At 45.0% G+C, this 12,361-nt stretch overlaps 1 protein-coding gene across 2 annotated transcripts; it reads left to right on the forward strand.

Annotated features, from left to right (window-relative positions):
- Positions 1 to 538: 538 nt before the first annotated feature.
- LOC308300406 (uncharacterized protein) lies at positions 539 to 4,042 on the forward strand. Of its 2 annotated transcripts, XM_080744229.1 has the most exons (3): positions 541 to 1,047; positions 2,136 to 2,202; positions 4,027 to 4,042. In XM_080744229.1, the coding sequence occupies exons 1-2, from the start codon at positions 751 to 753 to the stop codon at positions 2,196 to 2,198; spliced, it is 360 nt and encodes a 119-aa protein (XP_080600355.1). In that variant the 5' UTR covers positions 541 to 750; the 3' UTR covers positions 2,199 to 2,202; positions 4,027 to 4,042. The 2 variants fall into 2 exon arrangements, with proteins under 2 accessions (XP_080600356.1, XP_080600355.1); XM_080744230.1 differs by lacking the exon at positions 4,027 to 4,042 and having other exon boundaries at positions 539 to 1,047; positions 2,139 to 2,202.
- The last annotated feature ends 8,319 nt before the right edge of the window (positions 4,043 to 12,361 follow it).

Raw genomic sequence — 12,361 nt, forward strand, 5'->3', positions numbered from 1 at the left:
TGTGTGTGCAAAATGTGCCATGGATGGGGGCAACGGTTGTGGAGATATGAGCAGGGCAAAAGTGTGACTGACTCACAGACGGACGGACGGACAGACAGCCTGTGGAAGTTTTGGTAGTAAATGCGACCTACGGTCGCAATCAATCCCTCACGGCCCACGTTTGAGAACATGCATTATTCCGAATGTTTAAACATATTGGGGAATGACAGTACACACACACACACACACACACACACACACACACACACACACACACACACACACAAACACACACACACACACACACACACACACACACACACACACACACACACACACACACACACACACACAGAGAGAGAGAGAGAGAGAGAGAGAGAGAGAGAGGGCCGAGGGGGGGGGGTAGAGAGAGAGAGAGAGAGAGAGAGAGAGGGGAGGAGGGAGGGAGAGAGAGAGAGAGAGAGAGAGAGAGAGAGAGAGAGAGAGAGACGCTTGCTGGAACAGCTCATTCGTGCCGACACAGGACACTACTACAGTTACTAGTAGGCCTACTGTATAAAGAGCAGCTGCGCCGGGACGCACAGAGCGCATCCAGACATGCAGTGGAACCGCAGCGTTGCCTGACGTGAGCCGTGTCGGCGGTGAAGAACTACAGACACCAGACGGTTCACACACAAGTTAGTTAAGCCGATCGATGTTCAGGAGGTGATTGTTCAGTTTTTGTTTGCGTTTTGGAACGGAAACTCCTCCTCCCATTCTTCCCACCGAACCATGAAAGCCATCACCACCACCAGCAGCCCGGGGAGGAGCGGCAGCAGAAGGAGGAGGAGGAGAGCGGCCGAACAGCGTGATGCTTTACGCGGCACCAAGAGCCCGGTGACGCGCGGAGGCTCCGCTCCGGCACCGTGCGCCATGGAGCTCGGCTACTCGGTGCTGAGGCAGCTGGTGCCCAGCCTGCCGCGCCACCAGCAGGTCTCCAACATGGACATCCTGCAGCACGTCATAGACTACATCCTGGACCTGCAGGACGCACTGGACACCTCCTCTGGACACATGCAGGAGACAGAGGTGGGCAGAGAGTAGGCTTTTAGGCTACTATGTTGATGATGATGATGATGCTTATCGATATGATTAGGATATGATATTAGGATTAGTATTATATTATGGTGTCTATTGCTGTTCATAAGACTCAAATTCCGTTTTTTTCCCCTAAAATATTTTGCGATAGGGGTCCATCCGTGGAACAAAATATTTTGAGATGTGGGTCCGCGGCCAAAAACACATTTTGGGGGTCCTTAACCACTGATAGGCACATTCTAAAAATGTCTTCTAAATCCTAACAGTTTTCCTGAGAAAAAGAAAAAAAAAACGTATGTTGCTATCATTGTTTCTCAAACTTTGTCATTTCAAGGACCCCCATAGTGATATGTATTTGGCCACGGACCCCATCGCAAAATATTTTGTTCCAGGGACCCCCAGAAGCAAAGATTAGATTTTTGTCTATCCTGCATCGAGCTTAAGGCCACAGACCCGTTGGGAAACGAGTTTGGGTCGACTTTGTTTTAGGTCGGCTTTTCCTGTTACCCCTGGAATCCACTTTGAGAACCACTGTTATATGCTGTTAAGGACCACCTCATATTCGACAGCAGACCCACATCTGAAAAGAGTTTGTGCCAGGGACCCCATACAAGATTTGTGTTGTTAAAATGTTTAAAATGATATTCCAAACTTTTGGATTTGTTATTGCAGATCTACAAGCTCACAATAATGTCACATTGCGACATGTTGTGATCGTGTAGACTCATGCATGTGTGCCATACACCCCAGACAGTTTTTATATTGCTTGATATAATAGTAAGATCATTTGATATTTAGTTTATCATGCAGACACGCCCCCTTCCAATACAACCCCATTGTAACTTCAAACTCCATCATCGAAAACACCCGTCCATGGTTCTGGTGACTCATACTGCCCTCCTAATATATGAGGTGCTGTGTGTGTGTGTGTGTGTGTGTGTGTGTGTGTGTGTGTGTGTGTGTGCGTGCGTGCGTGCGTGCGTGCGTGCGTGCGTGCGTGCGTGCGTGCGTGCGTGCGTGCGTGCGTGCGCGCGTGCGTGCGCGTGTGTGTGTGTGTGTGTGTGTGTGTTCATTCTCAGCAGTCAACAGCAGAGTTGCTCAAAGGCACAGAGGCAGACGAGGGCGGGACATTGCTCCGCTGACCAGGTGAGCGTCCAGTAGTGTTATTAACACCTACAGTAAGCACATTTTCTATTCTATATACTGTATGTCCAATAGTGTTATTACCAGTGGATGTGCTGTGGATTGTTTAGATAGTGGAACGGTCCTGCGCATGTGAACGATCGCCGATTGATAACCTCTTTCTGTGCCTATGTATTAACCCACAATATACTGTATATAACATTTTATTCAATATTTAGCCTATGTGCATAATGGGGAAACGTAAGTGTTGTCATAATTATGCATTTACCTCGCAGCCACCTCAATTTAACTATTTTTTTGCCGAAAATTATTATGATGCTACATGAATTATCTTGGTAATTCCTCTAGGACAGGGATGTCAAACTCAAATACACAGTGGGCCACAATTTTAAAAATAGTACAAGTCGCCAATGCACTAGCAGTGCATTGTAGGACTTGTAGTGTTATGGTGGTGCATGTGTAGCAGAGTGATTCACTACCTCAGCCTGATGGCATCAAAAGTCTAATACCTCCCCCAGTCCATAGGGATATCCCATTGGTCTGATGCACAAGCGTAATTTGACAGGGTTTTGGGGTTTTAACTCTTATTGTGCCGATCCCGAACTAGTTCGGCTTTATTTGGACCTTATTAACGTTCGGGGTGCCGATCCCGAACTAGTCCGGCTTTTAAAAAAAAAAAAAAAAGAAATTACCGAAGCACCGGGCAAAGTTTTCGAGCCGGGCCGCCGGCCGTCATCTGTTTACACGGCCCGCGAGAGCGTCGCGCCGCCGATATTTCCCATCCACTCCAATGCAATCCAGGATCTTTAGAGCTAATTTTCTCTATTCCAAGCATATCCATGAGGTGTGCAAGGTTTAATCATGGCTAAATCGCCGAAAATAGGGCTTCTAAAATGCTTGATAGCCAATAGCTAACTTCAAGCTAACTTCATTCTGTTCCAGGTCATCCACAAAGGAAAGTGTTCAGGCGCGTCATGGCTGCGCACGGCTTGTGCATGTACCAGCGTATATCTATGGTGATTTCTGTGGCCATTGGGCGCCCCTAGTGGTGAAAAGCTGGCACAGAATGTGTTAAAAACCCAAGGGCCCCCCCTAGTGGCAAAAATAAAATGTGTTTTAATAGGCCTAAATAAAACAATGCGCCCATATCTACATAAATTCATACCACTGTGGATTAATCATTGTAGTTTGCGCTTAAATCACACAAAGACAACAGACCCGGGCCCCTTTGATCAGGGCCCCCTTGATCTGAAAACCCATGGGGAATAAGGTCTAATTTCGCCACAGGTCTAATGGTTAAGATGTTGGACTTTCATGCGGGAGAACTTGGTTCGAATCCCAAGTGTTGCAATTAAATATCATCCTGCGGGCCAAAGATTATTCATTCATGGGCCTGATTTGGCCCCCAGGCCTTGAGTTTGACATATGTGCTCTAGGACCTAGAACTAGCTACCTCCTAGACTCTAGGAGGTAGCTGCGTCGGAGAGGTTGATGAGAGGCAGGATGCTGTAAATGCTGTGCTACATCACTAGGAGACCAGCAGAGACCAGGCTAACACAGTGCTCTCCCGTACAGCAGCACTTAGAGGTCTGTGGTTGCTTTCCTGTCAATGTTGCCAGCGTTGCCAGATGTTGCAAGAGAAACGAGTGACCAGGAGGTTCATGAAAACAAGCCCGAAAGAAGCAACTATTAGGCCGCATGAGTACTTTAACACTATGCATTGGATATTTGAAAATGGCAGATCTATAAGCGCTCTCTCTCTCTCTCTCTCTCTCTCTCTCTCTCTCTCTCTCTCTCTCTCTCTCTCTCTCTCTCTCTCTCTTGCAGGTGTGTGTCTATGTGTGTGTGTGTGTGTGTGTGTGTGTGTGTGTGTGTGTGTGTGTGTGTGTGTGTGTGTGTGTGAGAGAGAGTGTGTGTGTGTGTGTGTGTGTGTGTGTGTGTGTGTGTGTGTGTGTGTGTGTGTGTGTGTGTGTGTGTGTGTGTGTGTGTGTGTGTGTGTGTGTGTGTGTGTGTGTGTGTGCGTGCGCGCGCACGCACATGTGAGTGAGGCACGGGGATGAAGACACCACCGACGCTAGGCTTCGATTGGACAACACGCGCCGAAGCTGGTCTGCCATTGGACGACTCACACCAAAATGCTAGGCTCCTATATTGGCCCGACGCAGAAGCAGCAGGGTTTGAGCAGTGGTTCTCAACCTGTGGGTCGACAGGCGACCCCCGCATGATATGGGATGTTTGGGATACCAATTTCATCCAATTTTCTGTTTTGTTTCATCACTTCCATTTTCACTTGTGTATCCTATGTATCAGGGACATGCAGAGAATGTTAGAGAGGGAGAGAGACATTTCTAAAAGGGCCTTTTGGTGAAAGCATGGAAAATACCTCCAAGCTCACTTGGAGGTTGTCTATTTTCGGTGATTGATACCACACTGAACTAAGCATAATCAAGTGTATACTGGAATTGTGGCGTAACGGCATGGATTTCTAAAGAAACTAGACCAGGTCACCTGGTTCTGCCAGACCCGCAATGAAAACTTGTAGATCGGCTGTTTTGACTAGTATGGCACTGAACTAACACATGAACACACAGGATTGTATAGGCTGAGCAGCTGGAAATGTTTGTGAGCTTGTAGATGGGCTGAGGAATTTATAGTGTCAGCAGCTCGTCAGCCAACTCAACTCAGCTGGTCCTGTACAGGTGACGGCACTCAAGGCAATCAGCCGAGCAAGGGAAGGGAGGGGCAGATGAGCAGTCAGAGGCAAACACAGGCACACTGAGGAAAAGAGGGACCGACCGACCGACCGACCGACCGACAGACCGACAAAGCCTTTTGTAGGCCGACCCCCTGGGTCTGGCAAAAAGGGCAATTCATTCAACATAAGATGCTGCATTCAAATTCAGGAGAGTTTGGACAAGGCAATTCTCTTGAATGCTGCCTTCGGGTACGGCATGGAAAGGGGGAATTTGCATTTCTTTCACCATAGTAAAAACTGCATTCATGGTCTGGAGAGTGCACTTTTTACAGACGGATAAAAGGGCAGGGGCTCAAGCCCCCTTTGATGTCTATGTGTGCACGTGCCTGATGTATAAGCTTTATGACTTGATTGGATACAATTGGTATCCTGACCTGAAAAAGTAATTGGTGTGTACTGAAGAGCTGGAGAGATATGGAGAGTCCTGTTACTGAACAAACACTTTTGCAATGACTACTGTCAGAATATTGAGCTATTTAACTTTACATTTCTGAGAGTTTACATATTTCTGTACACTCTGAGTTACACATGGGGGTAAAGAGTCAACTTCTACACTGTCAGAGTTAAATGAACACTGATTATACTGAGGACTTTTTTTAAAAGACTTTCTGAAAAGAAAATGGCGACTGACTTACACCGAACGCCAGATGCTGTAGATAGCTTAAAAGGTCATCACTGTAAATCATTCCTGTACTGTATCCTAATTTGTTGTCATGCACGCACGCACGTGCAGACACACACCACACAATTTAAATTCAATTGTAAATGCACTTTTATACAAAATAAAGACATGAATTTCTGTACAGAGAGTGAAGTGTGCCGTTCTCTTTGGGGAAACACATGGTCTGTGAAGCAGTGCTGGAAAGTAACTGAAGTACTGTGGTATAGACTTCTTAAGTACAATTTTCAAGAACTTTTACTGTACTTCAGTTTTTCAATTTCTTGAAGCTTGATATCATTGCTGTCTGGCAGAAACCTAATATCTCCATATTCTAACCGTTATACATAGTATTTCAAATAATATTTTAATCAAGAAATGTAGGCTACTTGCATGGACGATTCTTGAGCGATTCAAAGAATAGTGGAATTACAATCTCAAAATATTGTATTGTGATGCGTTAGGAGATTGTTGTAGAGCTGCTCTTTTTGAAAGATTTAACATTAATTTGCAAAACATTTGAAAACAAAGTATGAAATGGGACCTTCTGCATAATGAGCACTTTTAAGTAGGCCATACGTAATGATTACACTGTATTTTTTACGTTTGCTACTTATAAGTAGTATATTTGTATGCTGATACTTTTGTTCTTTGACTCAACAAAGTATTCTTACAATATGGCACTGCTACTTAATTCTGAGTAAGCCTTACACCATTGAACATTATTCATGAATTTGGTGCTGCACCTCTCAGAATGTGTGCACAGCCGCCCTCTAGTGGTAAATATGTGTCAGCTCTACTGCCTATATGTATCCCAACTGGTTGAACACCAGAAGAAGACCTCACCTGAGCAGTGATAGCTGAGTGGTTAGTGTCCATGCCTAGGACTCCAGAGGTCCCAGAGTTTGCAGGTACTATTCCCCGCTCCAGCTATCACTGCTCCCCTCCCCCTAGCGCTCCTTGTGGGCAGCACTTGGTTCAGCTGGGTTAAGCTGGAGAACTGAATTTCCCTTGTGGGAGGACGTAGGTTATTCTTATTCTTACCTTTTTATCTTTTTCTTTACTGGAGTATTCCCAAATGTCATGTGCATGCTGTTTGTGATGCCCCAACAGTGGACATGTTTTGAGTTGTTGGGGGAAGGTGACCCGAGTGTCGTTTATTTTGGGTGGTTTGTTTGGAGCCTTACTTTTAAGGCCTTTGTGGTACTGTGATACCATACGTGGACTCCATGCAGTGCTTAATCTTTGGGGGAACATGTTCCCTCACCTCCCTGATTGGATCCGGCACCTATTTGCAACCGGGACCTTCCCTGCCAATGAAGATAGTGCTGTTTTGTCATTTATGTTTTCATCTTTCCAAATAGAGACATGTAACATGTTTTTGTTCAATTTCTTGTTATTCTTTTCTGATGTGGTGTTTCATAGTTGACAGTGACACAATAGACAAGCTATATACACACATACATGGTGTCATAGAATTGTGTTATCAATAAAAATATATATATATTTTTTAATATGCAAGTTATTCAGATTGATCATCCCAAATTGATAGATTGACTACCAGTGTTCTGATGGGCCACATGAGCCAAATGTTGCTGCTAATGTTACACTTGGTGTGTACATTCTGGTAAAAATATTACAAATAAATAAATAAAATAAAAATAAAAGAAGAAAGAAAACATTAAAAAGCGGGCACGCGCACAGCCCGGGATACGGCACCTAGTCATTGACAAAACGTTAAGCACTGTAGAAGGGTGGAATGGCCTCTAAGACGCAACCTAACTTCGTTTTTTCTTGCGATGACATTGTCACCCACTTTGAACGTTACGTTGTTGACCGTGCTGAGGTTAAAATTGTACCCAAAGAGGATGGATTCAGTTTTACCCAGGTGTAGTGATAGTTTGTTGTCAGTGAGCCAGGTGCAGGTCTTACCGAGTTCAGAGCTAACAGGAACAGATTGCACAAGCTGATGACATGTCAGGGGATCATAATGGGCCTTATCTGTTGTAATATATCATAGTATAATAGAGAAACGAAGCCATGTCGTCATGTGTGCGTAATGTCGCCCTCTAGGGGGTTCATGCTGGTATTGTTTTTGTTTTGTATTCAAATCGCCATTGGGGAATCTGCGATAGCCGCATATAAGGACTGTGTTAAAAAAAATAAACACACCATGTGCGCGTTTCTGTCAGCGGGGGGGGGGGGGGGGGGGGTTCTGCATAGTTTATGATATTCATTCATATCTGATATAGCCTGTTGTAACTCGTTTCTAGCGTTTATTGTGTTACTCTTTGGGTAAATCTGTACATTTCCACCTTAGTCGATGCTTCATATCCATTTGGGTCGATCCGAGAGCATGGTGTGTTTATATTTTTAACACAGTTCTTATATGCGGTGATCGCAAATTCCCCAATGGCGATTTGAATACAAAACAATACCAGCATGAACCCCGTAGAGGGCGACATTTCACGCCATTTCACGGAAGTGACATCACACTTCGCTACTGAATTATAATATCATAATAATATCACAATCTCTCACGTCAATGTGTGGAGCAAGGTTCAAGGTTCCAGTGTTTTATTGTGACATGTAAGTGTATTACAATACAGCTGACAAGCAGCCTACTCAGAACCTTCACAACGTGAGACAACAATAAGAACATTCAAAATAGAATGGGAATAGCAGAAACAATGAGAAAAACTGTGTGTTTGTTTACCATACCATATAGGTTAACCCTTAAGTTCTGTTCAGATTCACTACACCTTCGTTCTGTTCGGGTCATTTTGACCCGGGGGGTATTTGGTTTAAAAAAAACAACACTAATATAAATTTTAACTTAACAAATCATCATGATACATTGACTTTGACTCAATACCAAACAATTCATATGATATATATGGTAAATGTTTGCATTCTTGCTTTGCTATATCACATTAAACACTGAAAGAGCTAGGCGTTTTTAATGATTTAGCTGAAATTCATGTAAAAAAACTACTTTATTTAATACTGGGCAATATTGCTCATGCTTATAGGACAAAATGAAAATCAGACAATATTTGTAAGAACAACATGCCCATTAATTGAATACGTGTGGTTCAACAGGACATCATTCTCACATAGAGCTGAACACACATGTGAACACACATGAACGTCACATATGAATATACACTTGAACGTATACACTTTGGTCTCAGGGCACCCCTGTAAACAACATTTTCATCCACAGCACCCCTGAAATACAGTGTTACTTTACAGCACCTTATGTTTATGTAAAATAATGTAAAATTTCCCCTAAGATACAGTACAGTCACAAGGAAAACTTCAGATAAGTGAGGTGTGAGGAGGGGAGGGGTGAGGGGTGAGGAGGGGAGGGGTGAGGAGGAGAGGGGGTGAGGAGGGGAGGGGTGAGGAGGAGAGGGGGTGAAGGTGTGGGGGGGTGAGGGCGATAGGAGGGGGGAGGGGGGGAAGGAGGTGACTGTGTGTCTGTGTTAGTATACATGCTTTCTTTTATTTCTGTGCATCTGGGGTGGTGGGGGGGGGGGTGTGGGAGGGAGGTGGGGGGGGGTTGGGTTGGGGGGTTTGGAGGGGAGGGGGTAAGGGCGAGGTGAGGGGGGTTGGAGGGGTGGAAGGGGTTAGGGGGTGATTGTGTATCTGTGTTTGTACATGATTCCTTGCATTTCTGTGCATCAGGGGTTAAGTGTGGGGAAGGGGGGGGGGGTGCGGAAAGGGGGGGGGGAGGGTTCGGAATGGGGCTTCGGAAGGGGGGTGTTAGAAGTGGGGGTGACAAGTGGGGGTGACTGTGTGTCTCTGTTTTGGCATAATACTGTGTATTTCTGTGCATCTGTGCTTCCGGGTCAAAATGACCCGAACAGCACTTAAGGTTCAAAAAATATGAGGGGGGTGTAGCATGGGTGTAGTGCAAAAATATTTTTTTTTACATGTTCATCTCAGAAGAATCTTTAAGGCCAGTGAGTTTCAGGTGGAAACAATGTAAACTTCTACCTTTTTTTTTAAATGAAAATGTAAAACGGGTCAAAATGACCCGAACAGCACTTAAGGGTTAAGTGTGTTTTCCCCCAATCAACAGTCTAACAATGAGCTGCAGACAGCTGGATAGTTAAGACACACACACACGCACGCACGCAAGCACGCACGCACGCACGCACGCACGCACGCACACACACACACACACACACACACACACACACACACACACACACACACACACACACACACACACAAATTGTTGGTGGCCTGTTGCTGTTTTCCTCTTTTTCTTTCTTTTTTCTTATATACATGATTTCTTCTCTTGCTGTTGGTTAGTCATGTTAGTTAGTCATGGCTGCCAGTTCCCACCTGATGTCATGTGTTAGTTCTGACTGCTCCAGGTTGTACTGAATAACTGCTAGCTTGCATAATGTCTTGAGCCTAGGACTCAAGTCCAAGTTGTACAGTTCATCAGGTCTTTGTCCTCCAAAGAGGATGATACGATCTCCCACCATGCAACAGCACATAAAACTCATCCCTGAACATGGGCCTGTTCCCTTGGGCTGAACCTTCATCCAGCAGAAGGTTTCTGGATTGCATTTCCACAGATCATTGAGGTCCTGGCCAGAGTATCGGCCACCAAATATGTACAGTTCTCCATTGTAGGCAAAGGCTGAATGACCCCGGCGTTGTTCTGGAAGGTGCTTTGGAGAAGGTGTGCTCAGCCAGCAGTTGGTCTCTGTGTCAAACACTCTGATGTTGCTCCGCTGGTCCCTCCAGCCCCCGAACACAAACATCTTTGTCCCGATGATGGTGGCAGAATGGGCTGATGAAACAGGAGGTGGAGTGCCTCTGGTTGTAATTAAAGACCAGAGCATTGTGATGGTGTCCAACTTGTAGATGTCATTGTGCCTATCCCCTTTGTTGTATCCTCCGTGGACATACATGACCTTCCCCAAGACACAGGTTGAGTGGTAGCACCTCTCCTCTGGAACTGTACCAGAAACCCTGGGATTGAACCATGTGTGGGTGTCGATATCAAATGCATAAATCACATTGCAGCAATCCAAATTGGGAGCACACTCTCCTCCCCAGATGTAGCTGATATCTTCTATCAACACAGCTGTGTGGCCACGGCGCCTGGAGGGAACCTCAAGGTGACGCTCTCCTCTTCCCGTTGTCACTGGAGGCAACGTCATCCAGCGCAAAGACACTGTGTTGAAGATGTACACATCCATCTGACCGCTGTCTTTCATGTTTCTGTACCCTCCAAAGTAGTACAGCTTGTTGTCAACGGCAACAGCAGCTTGACGATAGGATCCATTTGGTTTTCCCTTGAGATGAACGGTCCAGTGAAACATTTCAAACTCCTGCAGCACTGTGAATTAAAGTGGATTAAATCAATGTTATTCTGTAAAACAATACTGTTCTTTTGAGTGTGCGATCACTCATATGGGTAGAGCAACACAAACCTCATGGAAGGTTTTGCCAATCAGTGAAGCCGATGCCTATTGTTCTCCCAGATATGGTAATTGCTATGGTAACTTGAGTTACCTGATCCCCATAGAAGATTTGAGAAATTTCAAAAATTGTTTTTGTTTTTCTTCTAGAGAGCTATGAGCTCAAAACATGGCACACTGTGATGTGTTGAGAGCTTGAAGATCGGATAGGAATTTAAATGGACCCCTGGAACCCCTGAAGGACCCCTGGAGGTTTCTAGACACCACTTTGACAACTGGATCTCCATATGGGTCATATCAAAATGCCTATATATGGGCGTATCGTTCAGATTGATGGTTCTTGATGACTGCTGATTACACTTCCTGTGTTATCCTTTCAGCATATAGCTTACTGTACTGTTAACAATCTTCTTAAAGATGTGGTGCCATAATGTTTCCTTTTCTGTTTTGTAGTAATGGAGTTAACATTACTCACATAATAGACCACCTGATAATACCCTTCATATCAAGAGACAGTGGGGAATGGAGTCGAATACAACGTCAGAAGATCTAAATGCCTCATACTGTATGTCCAAAACTTTTACTTTTCTGGATTCTTAATTCAAAAATAGCAAAAGTAGCAGATCTACAAGCTCAAGGTGTGTCTCTTCCAGGCGAGCCATGTTTGGTTAAAGGGATGGTTCACAATAGCTCGATGACCGGCAGCAGTTCTGGTTGTCAAACCTTTTTGGTGCCAAGGACCCCCAACTTGATCATTTGGCCGTGGACCCCCATCTGAACATGTTTTGTGCCAGGAACCCCCAGAATAGAACATTTGTGTTTAAATATTTTAAATTATTTATAAAAAAAATAGCTTGGCATTGCGAGTCTTCTGAAGATGTACTGTACCAGTAAGACTCCCTAATCGGAGCTTATCTCCACAAATAGGGCAAAAATGTGTTTTTCCAAAATGTTCCTGATCCATGTTGATGACATGAGTGTAGACAAAATGTGTTTTTAAAAATCGGCCTGAAGGTGGCGCTATATGGGACAGATTCATGTTGATGGGATGAGTGTAGACATACTGTGTAGCGATTTGCGTGATTTTAGGGCAAAAACTGTAGGAGCAGTGTCCAAAAATGTGTTTTAAAAATCGGCCTGAAGGTGGCGCTAGAAGAGGGCCGTGTGAGAAATGAGGGGTGGGGTCTCCGCGTTGCCTTGGCGGACGAATAGGTACCGGCCCCGGCTCTCCCGGACGCTCCTAGCCCGAGTTACGGCATTTTATGTGAGCTGCAGTGGAGGGGGTCCTCCACTGGGGGCGCC

This window comes from Nannobrachium achirus, assembly GCF_963921795.1.
Source record: "Nannobrachium achirus genome assembly, chromosome: 16".
NCBI lineage: Eukaryota > Metazoa > Chordata > Actinopteri > Myctophiformes > Myctophidae > Nannobrachium > Nannobrachium achirus.

What these genes read in the sequence shown, in the direction of transcription:
- LOC308300406 (XM_080744229.1), top strand. Translation starts at nt 751, where the DNA reads ATGAAAGCCATCACCACCACCAGCAGCCCGGGGAGGAGCGGCAGCAGA. An exon ending in GACACATGCAGGAGACAGAG is followed by an intron (nt 1,048 to 2,135) that starts GTGGGCAGAGAG and finishes GTTCATTCTCAG; the next exon opens with CAGTCAACAGCAGAGTTGCT.